Raw genomic sequence first — 24,361 nt, forward strand, 5'->3', positions numbered from 1 at the left:
CCACTGAACACAAATTGCAGGTGATTATCCTCAAGATAAATCAACAACAACAACTTGCATTTATATAGCGCCCTTCACACAGGGCAGCATCCTAGAGCACAGAACATTATTAAAATCCAAGGTTTCATTAAGGCTAATTGCTTTTTTTGGCACTTTCACAAAATGAAATACCTCCATTCTAAACCACTTGGTAACCTCTTGAACTCACTGCAATAACAGGTTCAATACAACAATAATTTGTGCACTTACAATAAACACAATGGTCACTTTTAAAACCGTCTTATTGCAGTATCTTAAATGGAGGAAATTAATCTGTGGCACTCAATGGTATTCAGTCCAGTTCAGTAAACAGTTCTATATGCCTGAAAAAGAGTACTCTTCTGAGAAAGAATTAAAATTGGAGCTTCACAGTGAACTCTGACATGGGAAACTCATCATTAATGGATAGACAAAGATTTGCTATTTCCATTGAGGATTTCAGTTTCCTTACTCCCATCAACCCACAGTGAATGTCCTTCACAGCTATGACCCCAGTGTTGCCAATGCAAGTTCAATTTCAAAACTAATCAAAGCAACAGGAGTTCAAGACAATTACGACTCCCATCATGAAAGGTACACTTTATACGGTTTGACTTCATAAAAAACAAAAATGTACCAGCACACAAAACAGAGCACCCAGTCTTCAAACTATGCTTTAATCAGCTCAGGTTCATTTATGTTTTGACCAAAGAAGTAATCCACTAAGGTTGATTGCACAAAACATAAAATCTTAATCGACTTGTGTCCCACTTAATAATAAGTTATTATTTATAAATTATTAAATGTGCTATAATAAATTGTGGTTTTAGCTAATAAAAATTAATAAATTAATTAATAATTTCAGACAATTATTTCAGACAACAATCGATGCAAGAATACTACTGAATTGAAACAGTTTAGAAATCGGAGCTCTGTGTGTTGGCTAAGTTACATTTCAATTATCATTGAATTATGAACCTCGACTTAACATTTTCTCCATTCACTCTACTACTTGAGGAAGTGGACAGAAAGTTTTGTTAAAATCATATGTGCATTTGTTGCAAACAATAACAACTTGCACTTATATAACACTTTTCACAAAGGACTAATGTCTCAAAGCATTTACAGAAACAATGTGGATCACTGAGCAAAGTGGGAAGAGGGGATCAGTTTCAGTATTTTGACTGACTGACTCCCAGTGCCTTGGAACGTCCTTGCGACGTGGAAGGTTCTATATAAATACAATTTGTTGTTGTTGACATGGTCAAAGAGATGCATTTTTAGGAAAGTTTTAAAGGTAGGGAGAGGAGCACAGCAAAATGATTTGGGAAGAGTTCTATGAGAGTAAGAGGGGTGGAGATTGCAGTGATAAAATAAAGCAACCTCATGAAGGTCATGCGAATAATAATAAATCCTTGCATTTGATATAGCGCCTTATCACGTCTTTGAGATGTTTCAAAGAGCTTCACCGAATATACTATAAATTGAATTGACTGAATATTTTGTGGGTAAAACACAGCAGCCATTCTTTTTGAAGGCATTATTAACCCCAGAAAAGCAATCTGCCATTTGACTAACAACTGGGTTCTTACTTCCTGCTAGGTAAACAGAGGCGTGTGGAGGAAGGGAACTTGCCCAACATTTTGCCCGAGAATCGAACCCAGGTCTCTCGCTTGCAAGGCAAGTGCTCTAACCACTGAGCTACAGGATTCCACAGGACTACAGGAATGCACTGGCAGTTGGAGAGCCAGTGGAGGCTTGTGAAGATGGATTTGTGGAGCCAACAATAAAAGAGGATTTAGGTAGCAGAGATTTAATATGAGTTGTAGCTTTTGGAGGAGGGTAGAAATAGAGAGGCCAGCAAAGTGTACATTGGAGAAATCTAGCCTTGAGGTGATGAAAGCATGGGTAAAAGTTTTGGCTGCATTGAACTTAGGTGAGCAATGCTGTGCGATATTACAAAGATAGAGGAAGACTATTTTGTTCAAGAATCAGATGTAGTTTGAAGCAGAGCTGAGAGCCAAAGATAGCAGTTATCTTTGCATTACATTTTGATATTTTTAAATACAGCAACACTTGCATGTGACTCAGCCTGGTTCTATGCCCACTTCCTGAGGACAAATATGTAGGAAATCCTCTTATAAAATATTAATAGCTTACAGTTATCTTTTTCCCAGGAAAATCTACATGAAATAAACTGAAACATTGCTTCTGAGCAGTCGTATGCTTGCACAGTTTCAAGCCAACATTGCACCAACATTTCTGCATTAATAATGTAAACAAGCATTATTACATTTAGCATTTCACCAGCCGTTAGGGAAACTTTAAAGCAGTGTCTGATGCCAAACACACAAATAAATTTGGAACGATCTAAATCCAGGACAACATCTGCCTCATCATGTAAAACATACTTTCCTCCCACAAGAAAAGATTGCCAGCTTGTTTTCAGTTAATATTTTATAAGAGGTTCCCAACAAATGTTTTCCTCGGGAAATAGACGAGCACTAGGCTGAGATGTAGGTCAGCGCTGCTGTATTTAAGGATATCAGGATATAGCTCAACAGGAAAAATTCACAAAATCTTCTGGTCTGGTGTTTTATTTCTTGGTAGCCATTCTGATTGTCATAATCCAGAGAGACCAACAGCAAAAAGGATTAACATCATAACCTTTCTGGAATAACAGTGGGTTCATTAAAAACAATCTGAAACTTTATGGATTAGTAAGAGGTGCAATCCTATGTCAAGCAACGTTGTGGGATTTAACTGATTTTGGATGCATATACTGTAAGTAAAACCGAATTTATACTCCTGACAGCCACACAACAATGGAGCTATTTGGAGAAAAAAAACACAATTCATATTTCTCTAGCACTCAGCAATAGTTTGTTTTAAAAATATTGTGTGACTGACTTATTAAAAATTATCAATACTAAAAATAAACCCCAAGAACTATTGAGGTATAATTTGTTGAGTAGAGATTTTATCGTACTTTTAAACGTGTAGAGGTAAAAAGAACAACATTGATATAGCAAGAGACTATAGCAAGAGAGGGGAGGCGGAAGCCCAGAGAAAGAAGCATAGAGTGTGTATGTTTGTGTGTGTGTGTGAGAGAAAAGAAAGAGAGAGACAGAGTGTATGAAAGAGAGAGTGGCTGTATATGGGTGCATGCTTGTGTGAGAGAGTGTGAATGAGTGAGAGAAGAGTGGGGGCAGAGTGAGAGAGAAACACATGTTTCTGACACATGCAAAAACCCATCACCATACAACAAAATCATCCAAACAAGACAGAGTACCACATATACATGTCGCCTAAGCACTGAAATTTCTGTTTGGAATGAAAAGCACAATCTCTCCTTCCGGAGAGTATTAGGCACAGGTTATGTTGGGATTCTGCTAGCTCAAACTGCATAGCTAACCATTGAGAGCATCAGCTGGCAAGCTTCCTGCTGTTTATTCAGCAAATGGGTAGGGCTTTGGTTTGGAGGGTTAACAGGAGTCTAGTGAGAAGAGTGGAGTCCTGTAGCTCAGTGGTTAGAGCACTCGCTTTGCAAGTGAGAGACCTGAGTTCAATTCCAGGCAGGGCGAAACCTTGGGCAAGTTTCCTTACTCCACACGCCTAATAATAATCCCTCCAAAACCAAAAACAATGATAAATTGGTCATTTTCAATCTACGACTGTTTGTGGGACATTGCTGTGCGCAATTGGCTGCCACATTCGCCCACAGTGTGTTCTGTGAAGCGCTTTGGGATGTCCTCCCGACGTGAAAAGCGCTATATCAAATGCAAGGATTAAGAATACCTGCGCCCATTGTCTTGGCCACTGTGCCCTGCTGATGAGCCAGCAGTATCTTAGTGTATAGTGGATCCACCTGGCTCAGGAACTAGAGAATCTAGTCCGCCACAAACATCTCATTGCCAAGCACATCAATTTGAAGCCAAATTCAGCTCTAAGGAGACCCCGCTTATCTCCTAACGAGGGTAATGAGAGAGGGAGAGATAGAGATAGAGAGGGAAGGAGAGCGGCAGTGTGAATGAGAAGCACAGAGAGAAAGAGAGAGGCAGAGCAAGAGGTGGTAGAGAGTGTGAAGAATTGGAATAACATGATCCTCCAGTATAACTCCTGATGGAACAACTTTTGTTAACAACTGTAGCCAATTTGTATTTTTGCGAGTTGTTAGAATTTGGAATGATCTGCCAGAAAGGGCAGTGAAGTCCGATTCGATAACAGCTTTTAAGAGAGAACTGGATAGGTATCTGGGGAAGACGGGTTTGCAGGGTTATGGGGAGAAAGCTGGTGAGTGGGGTTAATAAAAGTCAGTTGCTCTGTCAAAGAGCCGGCACAGGCCGAATGGCCTCCTTCTGTGCCGTAACATTCTATGATTCTATGATTCTATTTTCCATGATGTCTAATTATCAACAGCATTTGCTAACCCAACCACAATGGACCAGTCCTGATTAGTGCAATCAACTCTACTGCTTTGGTACGTCCTCCTGACATGAAAGGCGCTATACAAATGTAATTTGTTGCAATTTGTTGTTGTAATAGACATTTATACAGTCCACACAGTGTACCAATTCAGTGCAAAGAATACAGTATAAATCCAGTGTGGGGTGTAGTAATTTGTAATGGAACTTAACTACACAGTTTGTCTGAATTCTCTATAACAGGGAAGACCACAGAGTATGACTCAGCTCGGCACAATTCTGTCCCATGAAATCCTCTCTTTTATTCTTTCCTCATTACATTTCCAGAAATTTGTCCAGAGGAATGGTTACTCTGAGAACATAGCAAACTAGTTTGTCCAGCTTGTTTGATTAAAAAGCAAATGAAGCAGAGTCTGTTCACAAATCAGGAAATTTATCTCTTTTACTTTTAATCTAGAGCCAGGTCGGTATATTCCCAGGAAAATGTTCCTCACACATATGTTCTGTGAGCAAACCAGGCTGATATTTTGTAAACAAAACGATTGTTTCAGGTTTCAAGAGAATAAAAGAGAGGTGCCAGATATTGTTTTGGTAGTGCCATTTATTCTGCTATCATTTGTTAATGACCCAAATATCCAAATTGACAAAGTCAACTAAAATGGGACAGGAAACAAACTTCATAAAGGCAGGCAAGCACTTCTCTGTTTTTTTTTACTTACCTGATAAGCTTTATTAACCTGTGCAGCCGCCCAAGTGGCATATTTCATATTGTCCTTTTTTATTTTGGCGTTGGCTTTGGGATTAGAGGCAATATGACTTGCAGTCTTGGAAATAGAGAAAAAAATGTAAATAGAGATAATATTTAGCCTACAATTGTGTTATTTTATATTATACCACATTGTAGCATTTACCAAAAATATCTGTTGGCTGCAAAAATTGTAACAACATTCAAAAGGGAACTGGAAAACACAGATTACCTTAGATAGCTCCAAAAGGGAGCTCCAATAGCACACTGGCACAGACTCCACTGGCACACAGTACAAACGTTCTAGGAATTTCTCATTATTTATGTTTTGGGTCATGCGACAATGATGCATTAACTGCAAAAAGTTTCTCAACACAGAAGAGAAAACTTGGGTCAAGAAAATGTATTTCATGAATTTTAGAACTAACACCCAAAATATAATGGCTTGGGTCCACACACTCAGTCCTATGGTATAACAAAGTGCCAAAAAATGGACAACTTCTGACTCGTCAGATTGTCAGTGATGCCGCAAGAGTGCGCTGCACAGAAGCGTAGCTGACATCACTTCCTTCTCAAAGTGCCATGAGCAGTGCCAGGGGCAGATTGGCTATTCAGAAATTCCGAGCCCTTTCGGGAGCTATTGCACCACTGAGCAATGATTTCTCCAGATAGAGTGCAGGAATTTAAGGCAGCAGGAAGTGACCCTAACCAATGATCTGATAACTCAGAAGGTGCCAGCTTTTTTTGTCCACAGTACACCTCAGCTATAAGTGAACCCATAATAAACTTGACAGCTTTATGCAGGGGTACCTGTAATAGATTCATTAGTACTTGTAAAATTAACACAGGGTCTATAAAGTTAAAACATGTCAATGTACTTCAAAGGTAGTCGCTACACTTAACAGCAATTGTGCATTTGGAGGCAAATGTAGAAGTTATTTTGCATACAAGGGCCCACAAACGGCCAAATCGTTTCACGGGATCTTTAATGTCCACCTGAAGAGGTAGATGAGATGTTGTCTTAACATCTGATCAAAGAAGAAGAAAAAAAGGAGAGAAAAATAGCATTGTTTTTAAAAAGCCAGAATAATGAAAAAGAGAACGGGAGGAAAAAAGACCACAGGTGAGGTATTTAAAATGTTTAAAATAGTGTTTATAAAATTTACTTTAGCAGGCTAGGATTAATATTACATGAATAAACTTCTGACCATCTTTCTTATTATTTGAACATTGGTGCTTTTTAACACCAGTGCGTGAGTAGAAAATATGCTGAACATGGGATAGACTGTTTTTTCAAGTCTTTAAATCATGGTCATAAATGAGAAGCAGCCTTACATCTCCAGGGAGCTACAAAATAACTTTATTAGTGTACAATTTCCTCCACATATTCCAACTTACCATATAAAGCCCAAACAAAGCTCTCATATTTCTGTTGTTTAGCTTCAGGGCCTGGGAAAAATATTTTCGAGCTATCTCCAGGTTTTCAAGACCACCTTGTGTGTATTTCACCTGTAATACAGAGGAGTAAAGATGAATAAAGTTGGCTAAATTTTGAACCTCAATATTTTCGAACTTGATTAAAAGCACAAATTGAAATTATCTATTTGCAGTGCTCCAAGACACTATCCTGTGTGAAGGTTGTTATATAAATTCAAGTTGTTGTTGGAATGTTAATAACTCTATTTTACAACAAGACTCATTGAGCTTTTGCAAGACTTCATTTAAATCACTATCAAAACGTTTAATTTGTGCTTTGTGCTGTGCTACTATTCATCAGAAGAGTGTAAGAAAACATGATGCAGATTAATAATTTAACTACTATTTTGCTCCTGCGAAACACTGCCTGTTAAGCTTTTATTGTGAATTCTGTGCCAGCCATTCATAGCGAATACAACAATTTTCTTCACCCAGTGTCAACATCAAGCTTTCTCTAAGTATAGTAGTTAGAAACTGAGTAAAGCTCCTTCTCTTCTGCCCGAAAACTCCAGTCTCAGGAAATCAGTGTATTTCCACTTTCTATTGTAGTTATCCAACAGCTCCATTATAACATGCTGTTTGCCAACCCACCTTATAATGGGGCCTGAATGCCTATCAGGATTTCCGTAACATGATATCAGTCATTTAACTGTTGTCATCATATTAAGGGATGCTTAAAAACATGGTCAATTTCTGTGTTACCAGGTCACCAATGGCCTTCTTGTGTGTTGTACACATGCATGGAATGTCTCCAGCCTCGTAATGCACAATCTAACCAGCTAGGATTTTAAAAAGTACATGAGATTTTATTCATTTTACACTGAGATTGGTATCTGATTATATATTAAAACTAGAATTTGATGCAACCATCCTTATTTCCCTAATACAGCAATTGCAACAGATTGATATAATGGTCTTCTGTGCTGTAAATTTCTATATAACACAAACAAAGTGAGGTGGCAACACACATTATTCAGAGGGGGATGTTGTCAGTACAAAGGTCTACAAATGCATTCACTTTTTAAGTGTGAATGAATTATGTTTCTCTGACTTTGAAATGAACCCAATAAATAACAGCAAGTACAAGCAAATTATGTTATTACAGGTGTATATGACCGTTTATACATGTACATATTCCTTGAATTAACTGAGGGAAAAAGATCACATCCTCTCTCTGATTTTGGATTAGAAATGCAACAGCCTGTGTCAAAAGATTAAAAATAATCAACAACAACAACAAGATTCCATTTATAGAGCGCCTTTCACGTCGGGAGGACGTCCCAAGGTGCTGTACAGTTGGGTCAGGACCTGAGCAGGGGGGAAATGGTGAGGGGAGGGAAGGGAGGGAGCGAGGAGGGGGTAGAGAGTCGAGAGGGGAGCTGAAGGCACGGTCAAAGAGAAGAGTCTTAGAACCGAGAGAAGATTCTGCAGTGTAATGGAATGGAACTATCAAATCAACTGAGCAGTTTTTTACATTATTATTGTGTTAATATCTGTAACAAGAATGAAGATGTTGTTCTCTACGCCCACCTCTGCATAATTCTGACAATACAGGTGATTGTGAGGGTTGGTCATCATAAGCTCTTCCAGGCAAAATGCTGCTTTTCCATAACTGCATGATAAAAAAAATGAATGCAGAATGATGAAAAAGGCAAACAGTTCAACACAATTAATTTCCTGCACTAGTTTGTTTGTTGCAAATTTAAATTCAAATCAAAATGCCAAGTTATTTCAATTGATTTTGCTACCTTCACTTTACTTTGGTACACACAGCAAAAAAAGTTATTAATTGTGTTTTAAATGGCATTCAACTGAGCATTATCTTCTAATATAACTCAGTGGTGATCATATTATATAACATACTGCACTTTTTAAAAATGTATTTAATGAATAGGAAATGATATCCTCCTTGTTCAATATACAGCTTGACAAATTACTTGACTAATTTCATTTCCAAACCCTACATATTGCAGTCTCTCCAAGGAGACTAAATCCAACAGAGCAGTGACCTAGAAGTAATCCCTTGTAAAAGTTGTGTTTGTGAGGCCAAAATAAGGTTAACACTACCACTGATAATTGCAAACAGGGAAATAATATGTTGAGGTAAGCAGTTAGTTAAATAAAAATATCTCTCTAAATGGCTGTAATAACAATAAAGAGTTTGAAACCCACCATAAATGACACCAATATTGTTTTTCATAGCGAGAAAACTTTAAAGCACTAAAAGAAACTTTGAGCACAGAAGAAGGCCACTCAGCTCGTGTCTATCCCATTGCGATCAATATTAAGACCACTTTCCAACTCCTTTTCCCATATCCCTTAATATTTTTGCTGCTTGGTCGTTTATTGAGTTCCTTCAAGTTCCACTCTGAATGACTTGATCCAGTTACAAAAGCCACCTGTGGTAATAAATTCCAAACCTTAAGAATCCTCTGAGTGAAGAAATTCCTTCTCCCTGCTTCTTTTTCTAACAATCCTGAGACTATATACCCTTGCCACCAATTCCCCATATAAAGGAAATAGTTTTTCCCTATGTAACTCCATTACAGCATCCTTCATTACTGATTCCCCATTCTCCTCAGCCCCAGTGGAAAATAACACAATTTAACCAGTTTCTCTCATACATATAATCTCATACCCTGTGTCATTTTAGGGTAAATGAATCTGCATTGCATGCACTCTCTCTGTCTGACATCTTTCCTGTAATAGGGAGCCCATAACTGAACAAATTGCTCCAACAATACCCTAACCAATGTATCATACAATTCCAACATCATTTCCCTACTTTTATAATCAATTTCCTGATTTGTAAATCCCCAAAACCTCATTTGTCTTCTCTTGTACTGGTTCCCCACATTTAGCGATTTATCCATTTTTACCCCAGACCCCTTCACTCCTCCACTTTAGCTGAGTGTTTACCCTTCAAGCTAAACGTTATAACTCATAGGACTATTTCTCTAGCCTAAAAATGTCCTCCTAAAGTCTTGCATAATTATTCTCACAACTTGCTTATTCAGACATTTTGATATCAGCAGCAAATTTGGATACAATCACTCCAATGTTTAAGCCAAGTCACTGATGCATACTGTAAAAAGCAATACATCCTATTAGTCTGAGAAATGTCTAATGATTCACACTTTCTCCCTAAGCAATCTTTCTATCCACTGGTTGATGGAACCAGGGAGAAATCCGTTTGATAATTCCAGTCAGGAGTTAATTAAAGCACATCAATTTGAGGTTAAATTAATCAGGTTAATCAGAATTAAGGATGTTGATCAAAAGTATGTTACAAAAGATGTTTTTAGAGGAGTTTTGAAGGCAGCGAGCAAAAGAGAGAGAGCGGGAGAGAAAGAGAAAGCAAGGCAAGGGTTTTGGAAGACAATTCACCATGCAGTAGCATAAATGGCTGAAGGTTTGACAACCAATGGTGAGATGGAGGGAGTGATGAAGCAAGAAACACCAGATTCAAGGACTACTACGAGTTTAAAATGTACGAAGTATTCCAGTCAACTTTGTTACAGCATCCTTCTTTCCTGATTTCCAGATATACCTTTTCAGTCCCTCCTCCTCCTCCCGACCACATCTTCCCAAACTGCTTCTTATGACCCCTTGCACAGTTACTAAACCACCATCATCTGGGAAATTGTTGTAGTTGGCATAGTTTGGCTCTTAGCTTTATTATGAGAAGGGAGTGCACAATGTGATATAATCTAGTCTGAGCAGAGAAAAAAAAATTGTGACAAAAGTGACAGATCTTTTAAAGAAGAGGTGGAAAAAGCTGTGATAATAGAAGTAGTATTAAGCTCTAAACTAATCCTCTCACATTGGGATTTCCTCTTGCCACGACAGCAACAAATGCATTGAACAAAACCATAAATATCCAATAAACTGTTTTTGTACTATGACTGGGATTCTTTGGCCTGCCGCTTTTTCACCCTGACAACAGACTACACAGTCTGAACTCCTAATTCTCATCCCTTAACAATAATATGGGATAGATGTGACAGAAACCAAATTATTTTTCTACCATCCTCACGCCAGAGCCTATTCTCCTAGCAACACAACCATAAGCAAGGATATGGAAGTGCTTTCTTCTCCCACAAGTGCGAGGGCTTACAGTTAAATCCTATTAAAGTCTGATTCCATGAAACAAACAGCAGCAATGTTCAATCTTGCCCCAGGAGACCTTGGCATTTTGTGGGCTATTGTGACGCTCTCGGAACCTCAATGGATCATGCTGTCCACTTTTGTGCTGAAATGAAGCACCAGAACTTGTAAAGAAACATAACATATTTGAGACAGATAGCATACTTACTCATGTTCATTGATATAAAGCTCTGCTAGCTCATGCCAGGCTTCCTGGTCTCCAACAAACCTGCAAATAAGAAAACAAGTAGGCCTTAAATAAAACGCGCATTGGAGAAGGAGGGGGTAAAATTAGAATGCAAATTCCTTTTTAATTAAAAAAGGTTTATCAGAGGGCATAGCTCAATCCCCTTGTAAAACACTCACTGTTCTAGATACTCATTCAGCTCCCTGGTGGCTTCAGTGGTTTTCCCCAGGGCTTTGAGAATGGCAATCTTACGCTTCCGTGCTGCCTGTGGATTGACATTAATAGAGGATTACGGTCTCATAATTCCTCAAGTGTTTGTAAAGAAGGTAATTTGACTGTGCAAATTATTATCTCAATGCCAGAAAATTCCAATGCAGAGTGACTGCATGACTGGAGTTTATCAACATAGCCCGTAATATCCCCCTGTGAATTCGAAAACCTGCTTGCACAATTGCACTATGCTTTATTTCTGATGCAAGCAGTACATGCATCATTTCATCTTGATAAATGATTTTACTGCTTTCAATAAGGGCAGAACAGCAGGATACCTAAATCTGTGTCCATCAGATGTTTACTGTCATTCACAGGATTTGTATCTTGGGGGATAAATTATAATGAAGGATTAAAGTATCCTACTGTGTTACCTCCTCGTCAGCTCAACAATGTTGCTGACAACAGTTTGGATTGATTTTATTATGTATTATGACTTTTCTGGAATTTAAAAAAATTGTAAATAGCAACCCAGTTTATATTTGCATCTCCTCAGACTTTCACTCCAAATGGTATAGACATGATATCAGGGTCAACATAGTCACTCTAAATAAGTGTACCAATTCTCAAAGACAAATCACCACAATGCATTGAAAAAATATTCACCAATTATTTTGAGCAATATTTAAACCGGACTCGGCACCACAGCGTGCGATACTTTGTTTGAAAAAGAATAAATCTTACTTAAATCCGTAATCCTTTACCACATATCTGACATTTATGGGGTTGCCTACATGCTTGCTTTCTCTCCAACAGTGGAAATAATGACACCTTTTCTGTGTTGGAAATTATTTCAGGATTCTTTTGGGTTGCACTATAAAATGTGCAGAGAAAGTGTACAATACATTGTTTGTTGTGACATTTAAATGTCTTTTGTGATATGGTTGTTGAACAAGAAAAAGAGATTTGTAGGTTTCATTAAGTATTGCTAATAATACATTGCTACCATTATATATTTCCTTGCTAGGTCAAGCTCAGGTTCCCAGGAAATCAAGCTTAAACTTTCTTTTATCTTCACAGGAATTGAACATTAGTCAAACAGACACAACCTGAAATGCATCAATTCTGTCTCATCCTATGATTCAACAAGTAGCAGGTCAGCACTCATATGCAATGGGGTGGGAACAAAGACTTCAATTGTAATTAACTTTCTAAACGTGCTAGGACGCTATCAACAGGCACTGCTCTAGTCACATCACAGTAATATCAATGAACTACACAAAAAATATGTTTTTTTTACATGCAATGTAATTTTTAAGAATAAAATTTCTAAGTAAGTGAGAACTCTAACCTAGGTCCTGTGGTCAGTGGAAGAAGATATAGGGACAATACTTTTTGTATTCTGATATTAAATCTGAATACTCTGAAAAACTAAAATAGATGCCAAGTTAAGAATAATTTGCCAATAGAATCAGCATTTTAGATTATGTTACTGATGATTTGTAATACAGCATGCATCGAAAGGGCCATTAATTATGCCAAAAAGTCACTTGAGGGGGAAGCTTCTACAGTTATTGAGCAATTACAATAATATTTGGGAGGTGTAGGGCATGTCCTGACAGGAAACTTCATACAATTGCCCCACAAGCCAAATGGCTTTCTTCTGTGCTGTAAATTTTATGGTTCTAAGGATGGTGGGTTTATTTCCTAATTTAAACGTCATAATAAAAACAAGCATCAAAAAACAAACAGACTAAAGTAAGCCTTCACATCTCCTCTTGAATGCATCTTAGATCTTTGATCTTTATTATGAGAACAACAACAACAAGATTACATTTGTGTAGTGCCTTTCAAGTCGGGAGGACGTCCATTTCAGAGTACAGCATTTCAGACCTGAGCTGGGGTCTGGGGGGGAAAGGAGGGGAGGGGAAGGGAGGTGGCCGATGGCATGGTAGAAGAGGAGAGTCTTGAGGCGGGACTTGAAGAAGGCTAAGGAGGGGGTGAGGCTGAGTGATTGGGGGATGGAGTTCCAGAGGTTGGGGCAGAGTAGAAGAAAGCGGTGCTAGTGAGGAATCGGATGTGGGGGAGGAAGGATAATTGGGGGTCCAACCTGACGCCTAGGTTGCATACGGGTTCAGAGAGTTTTAGGGGGAGGTCGGATAGGTGGAGGAGGTGAGAGCCATGAGATTTTAGACGTTGACGAGAGCCAAAGAGTATTGCTTCCGTCTTGTCAACGTTCAGCCGAAGGAAGTTTACGCTCATCCAGCCCCTGAGATTCTGCACTATTCAGGCTGACTGAATAGTGCAGAATTAAGCTCTCTCTTTTCAGCCTTAAATCCAAACTCAGGAGAGCAACCATTATTGCACCAATGTGGCATTTTCCTAATTCTGACACCAGCCAATCTGTGCCCCTCTCTTAAATATCAATTCAGACTGACAATTCTGTGAAAAATGAAGGGCAATTTTTCACTTATACAAGTCCATGCCTACTAAGAACTTGGTTGAGGCAGTCCAAATGCATTTCAAATAGTATCCCTGCATCTAGCAGACAAAGAAGACTTTCGTTTCCAGGTTCAGAGGTGAAAGGCCAGTAGGTTAATACCCTATTCTGCACCACCTAGTCCCCCAAATAGGTATAAAGCCACAACTAATGTGGAAACTGGAAAAAGTAGATAATAAGCAAAAATGAAAATCTAACGTCTTAAATTTATATCCTTTTGTAAAAACAATACTGAAATGTGCAATATTTGTGAACTACTTTTGGTGTTGTATTTTAAGCAACGGTTTACAAAATCATTCATCTGAAAGTCTGATGGTAAAATTAAAAAAGAGAAAGGAGTTTCTCCTCTATTCAAAAAGAGAAAGGAGTTTCTTCAGGTGTCCTGGCAAACAATCCCACAAAAATAAAATTTGTTATTCACTCCAAGGCTGTTTGTGGAATTGGCTGCCACGTTTCACCCATAAAATTCACAGGCATTCATTCTACTATACAGCATATCCTGTGAAGCGCTTTGAGACATCTCAATGACATGATAAGGCGCTATATCAAGCATTATTATTAAAACACAAACTGTCAAAAGATCTACTCCTTTAACACTAAAGTTAACATTAACTATACAAACAAATGCATAGGGTGCGTGCCTCCAATGTAAATATTTTCCCGTTTTAAAAATTATCCTACCAATTTTTTTAAAGCTCTCCCAATCTTACTTTTAATCTCCTTCACAGCTATGTGGAAACCTGTTTGGAGGATGGAGTTCCAGAGGTTGGGGGCAGAGTGGAAGAAAGCGGTGCTGGTGAGGAATCGGATGTGGAGGAGGAAGGATAATTGGGGGTCCAACCTGACACCTAGATGAATTTTCTGATCTGAAATTTACGAGCAGGTCTTCCATCTGATGATACAAGTGGGCTGTCTGACTCCACTCATTCAACTAATATGTTGTATCACTGCTAAATTGGTGGCTGCTCAACAAATTGTGAAATTATGGCTCCAGAAGGGAATTCAAGAACCAAAGAGTTGCAGACCACCAATAAATCAGTGTCCCTAACTGCGAGCTCCCAGACCATTATATAAGCCATCACTGACACTGATGCTGCCTTGTTTGCCCTTCTAACATTCATTTCATTTCTAACCAATTACCTCAGAACAGTCAAAATTGACAATGAGAGCTCGACACTTACATCGGACAGAATTTGTTTTTGCAGAAATATCAAAAAATTATGCAAACTGTCTCCTTGAGATACTGTGTATAGTGATTATTGTCTTCGATACACTGTACAAGTCCCTCAGCAGCTTTGATCAATTAGATCACTAGATGATGAAAATCAGTATGAAATTTCTCATCAACAGGAGAACAGCAAATACAAGAATCGTTGTGACTCAACAAGGGAATTTCACATCTGATGCTGCCAAAGCTTTTGATGGGTTGAATAGGAATAGGGCACTGTCTTAATCAGTTACTGAACCATTATCAAGCACAAAACAAAGTACAAAAACATTCATTCTCTAACCTCTGCATCACAATCTGGGTACAAGCTGAGTACAAAACACCTGAATAGATACAAACAAAGTCCCAATGATGATCAATTTTCCACTGAGACATAGCAACTTGAAGCTGAAATTTTCCCAATATACACACACACACATATATATAATCTAATAATCCTTGGTAAATTAAAAAATACTGCAGCAATTGACTCCAATATTTTAAATTTACAGGTGAAGACCAAGGATAAGAATAAGAATAATCCTTGCATTTGATATAGCGCCTTATCACGTCTTTGAGACTTCTCAGAATAATAATAATGCTTGCAATTGATATAGCGCTTTTCACGTCGGGAGGACGTCCCAAAGCGCTTCACAGAACACACTGTAAAGCGAATTGACTGTATATTTTGTGGGCGAAATGTAGCAGCCAATTGTGTCCCACAAACAGTCGTGGATTGAGTGACTAAATTATTTTTTTTGAAGGAATCATTACCTGCAGATAAGTGATCCGCCAATTGATTAACAATTGGGTTCCTACTTACTGCTAGGTAAACAGACTTGTGGAGTAAGGAAACTTGCCCAGTGTTTTGCCCTTCCGGGAATCGAACCCAGTTTTGGTGTGCACCACAATGAACTGAGAGTGCAGAACAAGTACAGATAATATAGAATTTAGCATTATCCAAATAAGTGGATCCGTATATGATCCAATGGTTCACTAAAACCGATGACTAACAAACCAATCTAATATTTTCCTCTTATCTCTCTGTAGGTTCATTTATGTTAGATTTGAAACCTTAGTGTCAGTATCAAAGTTGACATCATGGGTACCTGCTCTGCTATATAATGGCAAGAAACCTTTGAGAAGTACATTAATATCATTGCACAAGTTATCTTCTTTTGTTTAACCACTGAAGTCTTTGAAACAAACTTGGAAGATTTTATCCAAGCAACATTTCTAATGATGACTACTCTGCTATCATTAGAACCTTCCACCTCTCAAGTGGGAGGATTTTGTATTCACAGTTGCTGTTTCGTGTACCTTGTACTTAATGATTTCTTTGAGGCTTTCAGTTCAATGCTTCTGGCTCTTTCTTTGAATTTTTGGTGCATTTCCCACAATCTGAAAGCCTCCGAGTGTAACTGTTAGTGACATTAAAGGTCCTCCTGCAACTTAAGGATATTTCAGAGCTAGGACTCAACATAGTGAAATATTTTAGATTTCTTACACAAAAGCACCACTGTAATTCATTGAAATAATATCCAGAGGTAAAAAAACGAATGTCATAGGAGTAGAATGTCATATCAACACCAGCAGAATATTAACCTAGCAGGCCATGGGACCTAAATATACAGAATTTGTGGAGTTTTAAAAAAATCTGCAAGCTTGTTTTAAAAAATACATTTATACCCACTTATTTGACTCCTTGGGAGGAATGGGAAAAATGCCTCAAATACAAAATATCCATTACAAACTAGGATGGTTTACCATGGTTTTCTTATTACCTACAATGAATGATTTCTTCATAAAATGCTGCCCATTCACTTTTCTTCTCCCTCAATCCTCAGTCTCTAATCATAGATATCAGCATGCTGGGCTGCTCAGTGTTCATTACGACAGAACATTTAACTCCTCATATAAAAATTCAAGTTCAATTCCTAGTATGGACTGCCTCTCAGACTGCCCCTAGAGGGCGAGTTTGGGCAGAATGAAAGTTTCACTATCTGTTCGGAGGGAAAAAAGGCAAGGGCAGTCCCTTTCCATAACACTAAACAAACATTACAACATGTCAACCAAAGATAAGCACTGACTGTACTCAGAGATATTTATGGGCTGAAATTCACCGCCCTTCCAATCGAAAACAGTGTGAATAAAGGATGCTAAATTGAGGGAGAGGAGCAAAATATTGGGGAAGATGTCTCTTCCATCCAAAAAGTGACCACAAATCATGCATTTTTTAACTTTTTGTATCAAAAAAAATTTTTGTAAAAAAAATCGAAGTAAAAAATTACTAAAACAACAAATTGAAAGCAATTTCAAAATATATTTCTTCACACAAGGGCAACTTTCAGTCATGCGAAGGAACACATCATTCTAGCTAAAATACTGTTACATTTTGGCAGCTATTTGATGAAGAAAAGCTCTATTTCCACGCAAGTAGAAATTAGCAAACATTTTTAATATTCTTAAAGAAATGACAAACTGTAAATACAATATCACACCGTATGTAACTTTTTTGAGTAACCTGATCTTTTTCAATTAGATTATTAGATTGCTATGGCAGACAAATATACCTGTGCGTACTCCGATTAGTCTAGACGAACATGAATTTATCAATGTGATAAAACTGCAAATGCCTCTTTACTGCAGCAAATGTTATCACTTCTTACATCTCACTTCATCCAACAATGAACCAGAAATGATTATTTCTGCCAAGACCAAACATGTGTCTTCTATTACATTTTTCAATATTCCACAACAAATTTTAGTTAGTAAAGTACTAGAAATACATTTGCAATGAAGCCATATAGTCATAACTGTCTTCAGCAGCACGGTATCAGGCTTCACAATTATGCTGTCTACATTCACTCTTTGAAGATATCTCTATTTAAGATGAGCAAATGTCTCTGAATTTCCTCGTCCTCCTTGACCTCTTCTCTGCCTTCAACACTGATGACTACTCTATCCTCATCCACCGCCTCTCCTCTCACCTCGACCTCCACGGGGGTGTCCTTGACTGGTTAAGTTAGTACCTCTCACACCGCCTGCACTTCATCTCCTCAAATGGCTTCTCTAGCCTCCAAACCATCTCATGAGGCGTTCCTCAGAGCTCTGTCCTTGGTCCCCGCCTCTTCAATATCTATATGCTCCCTCTTGGCGACATCATCCGCAGACATGGGGTCAACTTCCACATATATGCGGATGATACCCAACTCTGCCTCTCTGCCTCCACCCTTGACTCCAGGACTACTGCTGTCCTGACAGAATGTCTGTCAGACATCAAGACCTGGATGAGGGCAAACTTTCTCCAGTTAAATGTCAACAAGACCGAGGCTCTCCTGATTGTCTCCCGTCAGCACCTCCTCACCTCAGGCGCTGACAGTATCACCATCCATGGTTGCACACTCCACCTCACTGAGCCAGTCCGGAACCCTGGGGTCTTGTTTGACCCTCAACTGTCCTTTCTACTCCACATCTGCGCCATGACCCGCTCTGCCTTCCCCCACCTCCACAACATCACCCGGCTCCGACACTGTCTCACACCACAGGCCACCAAAACCCTCATAAATGCCTTCATTGCATCGAGGCCCGACTATGTAAACTCATTGCTTGTCGGCCTCCCCAACTCCTCCCTCCATAGACTGCAGATCATCCAGAACTCTGCAGCCCGTGTCCTCTCCCTCTCTAGGCTCCGTGACCCTATCACCCCCATCCTTGCCCAACTCCACTGGCTTCCCATCACACAGAGAATACAGTTCAAGATCCTGGTCCTCACCTTCAAAGCCCTCCACGGTCTTGCTCCCCCCTACCTCTCCGACCTCCTAACCCTCTACTATCCTGTTCGCTCCCTTCGCTCAGCGGGCTCCGACCTGCTTCACGTCCACCTCGCTCGCCCCACTGTTGGTGGGTGGGCCTTCCGCCCCTCTGTCCCCACCCTATGGAACTCCATCCCGCAGTCCCTCCATTTTGCCCCCTCCCTTGCCACCTTCAAGACCCATCTCAAGACCCTCCTCTTCGACCGTGCTTTCGATCTCCCTGCTTCCCCCTCTGCCCTCCATTTTCCCCACCCTGACCCCAGCTCAGGTCCGTAACTCTGTCTGTCCAGCACCTTGGGACATCCTCCCGATGTGAAAGGCGCTATACAAATGTAATTTTGTTGTTTTTTCATTCTATCTTAATTGGCCTTCTGGGATATTACTATGGTTTGTTCATTGTTTAATCAGTTAACAAAAGCAAACTATCGCAACCTCCAAGTTTGCTTTTTGTTTGTTTAAATTTTAAAAAGTGGCAGTAAGCCACACAAGCTTAAAAGTAAATGTGAATCTGATTACAGTGGTGCATCCTAGTAGAAAACAATTAGATCGTCTCTCCTTCCATTCTACAGATTATCTTTCCAAACTACTTACTGCAAATTATTGGACAATCTAAAACAGAGAGTAGGGATAAACGGGTCCTTCTCAGAATGACAGGATGTGACTAGTAGAATGCCACAAGGATCAGTGCTTTGGCCTGAACAATTTACAATCTATATCAATGATCTAGACAAGGACATAGAACTTAAAATATATAAATTCGCGGATGATACTAAGCTAGGTGGGAGAGTAAGCTCTGAGGATGACCCGAAAAGATTGCAAAGGGATATAGATAGGCTCGGTGAGTGGGCAAGAAGGTGCAGATGGAATATAATGTGGGGAGGTTTGAAGTTATTCACCTGGGCAGTAAAAACAGAAAAGCAGGTTATTTTGTAGAAAGGGAGATAGTGTTAGTGTTCAGAGGGATTTGTGTGTCCTTGTACACCAGTCACAAAAAGTTAGTATGCAGGTACAGCAAGCAACTAGGAAGGCTAATGGCATGTTGGCGTTTACTGCAAAAAGGTTAGAATACAAGAGTAGGGAAGTCTTGCTGCAACTGTATAGGGCCCTGGTGAGACTGCACCTAGAATATTGTGTGCAGTTTTGGTCTCCTTATTTAAGAAAGGACATACTCGCTTAGAGGGAGTACAGCATAGATTCACTAGGTTGGTTCCTGGGATGAGGGGGTTGACCTATGAGGATTAGTTGAATAAACTAGGCCTATATTCTCCAGAATATAGAAGAATTAGGGGTGATCTTATAGAAACATAAGATTCTTATGGGGCTTAACAGAGTAGACAGTGCGAGACTACATCCCCTGGTAGAAGAATCTATAACTAGGGGTCACAGTCTTATGATTAAGGGACAGCCTTTTCGAACAGAGTTGAGGAAACACTTCTTCACCCAGAGGGTAGTGAATTTATGGAATTTTCTATCCCAGAGGGCTGTAGATGCTCAGTCCTTGAACATATTCATAGAGGGATTAAGGGATATGGGGATAAGGCAGGCAGATGGAATTAGGTTAGAAGATCAGCCATGATCTTATTGAATGGCGGGGCAGGCACGAGGGGCAGAATGACCTACTCCTGCTCCTAATTTCTATGTTCCTGGGTTCCTCATTCCAAAAAGTATTAAAAGTTATGATAACTTAAATACCCAAGACTACTGCCCCAATAAGACTTTAAAACCACATACATCTTACTGAAGAACCACATAGCTTCTATAAATTACAAACAGCGATATCTCAACACATGCTGGCATCTCTCAGTCATTCCTCAATATCAATGTTTTATGCTTTTGAGTTGCTGGTTAGAAGCAATCTCATAACAAATTTTATAGTATGCTCCCCCGATGTGACAGTGTGAAGTTCCAGCTGTATCATGAATAGAACGCTGTGCTACTGTTCGCAATCAACAGTACAAAACTTCATGCCATCTCATCAGGGGAGTTCTTTTTGTAAAAAAAAGTCAAGCTACCTTTTACCAACAGCAGCAGCTGTAAAGCAAACAAGTATACGGGAGAGATGCAATGTACATGTAATTATCAAATGTTTTCATAACTTTGGAAAGAGTGTAAAGGTGAGGTATATGAAAACAACAATAAAATTACATTTGTAGAGCAACAACAATAAAATGATATGAAAAAAAACAAAATAAAATTCCACTGAAACTCAGTTTTAAAAAAATGGCACCACTTTTCACCATATGACTGCCAACGACATACCTCTGTAGTCACAGAAAGACTAATGAAAAGCAGCAACTTACTTGCCCTATTTCAGATGTGGAACTTCATCATAGCTGCTGATACCGATCAGCTAACTGTGCATTTTCTATGTGTAATTATTTTTATTCCACACTTTATTCTAGTTTAGTTGGAAAGAAGAGATAGAATAGTAACTTTATCATGTTTGCAAACAGAGTTTGTGGAGTACCACAGCATGTTGTGACATGAAGTGGTGGAATTCAAATTGTATCTGTGAGGTGCTAACTCAATCTGTCGTCTGTAGAGAACAGATATCGAGCTGAGGCTAGCCAAAAGGAGGAAGTGTGTCATCCTTGGGTCAATCCTGCAAGCTGCCCATCAACAGTCCTTGGAGTCATGTAGCTCAGTGGTTAGAGCACTCGCCTCAAAAGTGAGAGAACTGGGTTCGTTTCCCGAGCAGGGCGAAACTTGGGCAAGTTTCCTTACTCTACATGCCTCTGTTTACCCAGCAGTAAGTAGGAACCCGGTTGTTAGTCGATAGCCGAATCACATTTCCAGGGATAATAATCCCTCAAAAAAACAATAATAACTAATTCACAACTGTTTGTGGGACACTGCTATGTGCAATTGGCTGCCGCGCACAGTTTCCTGCTGCATGTTTCCCACAAATATACAGTAAATTCATTTTACAGTATATTCTGTGAAGCGCTTTGAGATGTCTAGAAGACATGAAAAGTGCTATATCAAATGCAAGGATGAATATTATTATTATTATCAATGACCACTCTCAGAGCAGCACTGTCAGAGATCAAGGAGCAATTTGCCCAACTTCTCAGTCACATGTGCCCAGCACCAAAGAGGCAAAAAAAAATGAATGGCACAGAAAAAGCTCACCTTTTTAAAATGAAGACAGCTAACATATCATAAATTTCCTGTAATTTCTATGGAAAGGAATAAATGATGTTAAACGATCTCCAATATTCTTATTAAAATGCTTGTTGAATGTCCAGAATCTTAACAAACAAAAAAAAGTCAATGTTAATGAAACCAATTCTGAGTGCAGCCCAGATTGGTACACTCTCCCTGTCAATATATTGTATCAGTAGAAATCAATATACTGTACATGTCAGTAAACCTCATAAGTGGTCTATGCAGCCAAGGTCCCAATAAAATTAGCTTTGAATCAAATTCAAATTTATACTGCACTTTTTGCAACAATATAAAGCAAAAACTACAACAATTTGCAGTAGTACAACACTTTTCACGAAGAAGAACCTTTTAAAGTGCTTGACAAATATAATGATGCACACTGAGCAGGGAAAAGAGAAATTTAAGGATGTTGATCAGCCGCACGATCAAAGAGAGATGTTGTAAAAGGGTTTTAAAGGTAGGGAGCAACTCAAACAGATTTTGGAAGTGACTTAAAAACAAAGGCATGGTAGCTAAAGGTTTAGTCATTGAGGGTAACACAGGAGTGGGGAGTAAACAAAATAGATCAACAACAAATTACATTTGTTTAGCGCCTTTCACGTCAGGACGACGTCCCAAAGCACTGGACAGTCAGGGATTTGGACCCGAGCAGGAGGTTGGGATCAGGGGGTGGAGGGCAGCGAGGGTAGGGGGTAGGAGAGTGCCCAACTGCACAGTCGAAGAGGAGGGTCTTGAGGCAGGCCTTGAAGGAGGCAAGGGAGGGAACGAGGCAAAGGGAATGTGGGATGGAGTTCCAAAGGGTGGGGGCAGAGAAGCTGAAGGCCCAACTGCTGATGGAGGGTCAGGCCTGGCGGGGGACATGGAGCAGGCCAGAACATGCTGAGCGGAGGGAGACGGCAGGATGATATGGGGTTAGCAGGTCACAGAGGTAGGAAGGGGCAAGGCCGCGAGGGGCATTGAAGGCAAGAGTGAGGAATTTGAATTCTATCCACTGGGGATGGGGAGCCAGTGGATTCGGGCGAGGATGGGGGTTATTGGGTCATGGAACCTGGTGCAGGAGAGGACATGAGCTGCAGAGTTCAGAATGATCTGCAGCTTGTGGAGGGAAGAGTTGGGAAGGCCGACAAGCAGGGAGTTGGTGTAGTTGAACCTTAGATGTGATAAATGTGTGGATGAGGGTTTCAGCGGTCTGAGGGGTCAGGCAGTGGCGGAGTCGGGCGATGTTGCGGAGGTGTGGGAAGGCAGAGAGGGTCATGGAACAGACGTGGAGTAGAAAGGACAATTGAGAGTTAAAAAGGACAACAAGGTTCCGGACTGGCTTAGTGGGGTGGAGTGTGCATCCTGGGATGCCAGTGCCTGAGGTGTGGAGGCGCTGACAGTAGCCAATCAGAAGTTCCTCGGTTTTGCTGACATTCAACTCGATTTTGGTCTTGAGGAAATCCAGCATCTCCTCGTAGTTGTAGTTGGAGGAGTGGATGGGCGAGGTGTGAGAGGATGGGCGGAGCAGCCGGTTGGTGGTGGAGAAGAGGAGCCTTGGCTTGTCGTTGGCCTCCAAGATTATCTTGGAGTAGGACAATTTAGCGGAGGCGAAGGTGGAGTGGTAAGATTTGATGAGGTCCAGCCAGATCTGCTGATGGACCACTAAATTAGATTTGAGCCAAGTGCATTTGGCGGCACACACCTGACTCTTGAGGGAGAGGAGGTGGCTGGTGTACCAGGGTGAATTGTGTGAGTAGGAGTTGGTTCGGGAGGTGAGGGGGCAAGAGCATTGAGAGTGGCGGAGCGGGAACTATGGAGTTGAGTGACTTGAGGAGAACAAGTAATTGTGAGAGGAAGCCCAGAGGGGAAGGAGTTCAGATGACTCCAGGTTAGCGGAGAGTGAGTGAGGTGAGATTTTTCCTGGGGGTGAGATGAAGGTAGGTTATGTGGCGGTGGGGAGAGGAATTGAGGAATTAAGCGAGATGAAGTAGTGGTCCGAGGTAGCTTTGTCAGTGACGATTTGTCAGGTCCGAGATGCTGAGGTCCTGGATAATCACCAGATCAAGCGTGCGTGGCAGACTGGATGTGGAGGAAGAGGTTGAGAGAGAAATCAGTGGAGATAGAGCAAGAAGGGATGAAGTGCAGGTTGAAGTCATCTAGGATGACGAAGTGTTCAGAACAGATCAGAAGACAAACTACACAGGATCCAGTAGGAGAATAGGACTTGATAAAGGGTTATAGGTAGGAAGGCTCTATTGGAGTTAAAAGACCATTTTGTGTAGCAAATTCTTAAATTCTATCAAAATTTAAATGTGTACATTTATCATAACTGCAGAAAACTAGATTCCAAACTGAGTTTAAGAATTTCTACAACAAAGACAAAATGGTTCTGCAGGCCACAGAATCTTAAAGTAGATTCGCTGAGTTACTGAGAGCAAGTGGAGGATAATGAGGACAAGGATCATACGTATGTAGTGTCTAATGTG

The 24,361-nt window shown here is 40.0% G+C and overlaps 1 protein-coding gene across 1 annotated transcript in view; it reads right to left on the reverse strand.

The window, feature by feature from the left end:
• Positions 1-24,361, reverse strand: part of emc2 (ER membrane protein complex subunit 2) — a 64,983-nt gene that overhangs the window by 14,721 nt on the left and 25,901 nt on the right. The window contains exons 6-10 of the mRNA XM_042331874.1: positions 11,176-11,261; positions 10,979-11,038; positions 8,194-8,275; positions 6,586-6,696; positions 5,162-5,266 (exon numbers count right to left, since the gene is read on the reverse strand). Of these exons, the coding sequence (XP_042187808.1) occupies positions 5,162-5,266; positions 6,586-6,696; positions 8,194-8,275; positions 10,979-11,038; positions 11,176-11,261 (444 nt within the window). The remainder of the gene's footprint in view (positions 1-5,161; positions 5,267-6,585; positions 6,697-8,193; positions 8,276-10,978; positions 11,039-11,175; positions 11,262-24,361) is intronic.

Source organism: Callorhinchus milii, unplaced genomic scaffold (genome assembly GCF_018977255.1).
Source record: "Callorhinchus milii isolate IMCB2004 unplaced genomic scaffold, IMCB_Cmil_1.0 Scaffold2, whole genome shotgun sequence".
Classification (NCBI taxonomy): domain Eukaryota; kingdom Metazoa; phylum Chordata; class Chondrichthyes; order Chimaeriformes; family Callorhinchidae; genus Callorhinchus; species Callorhinchus milii.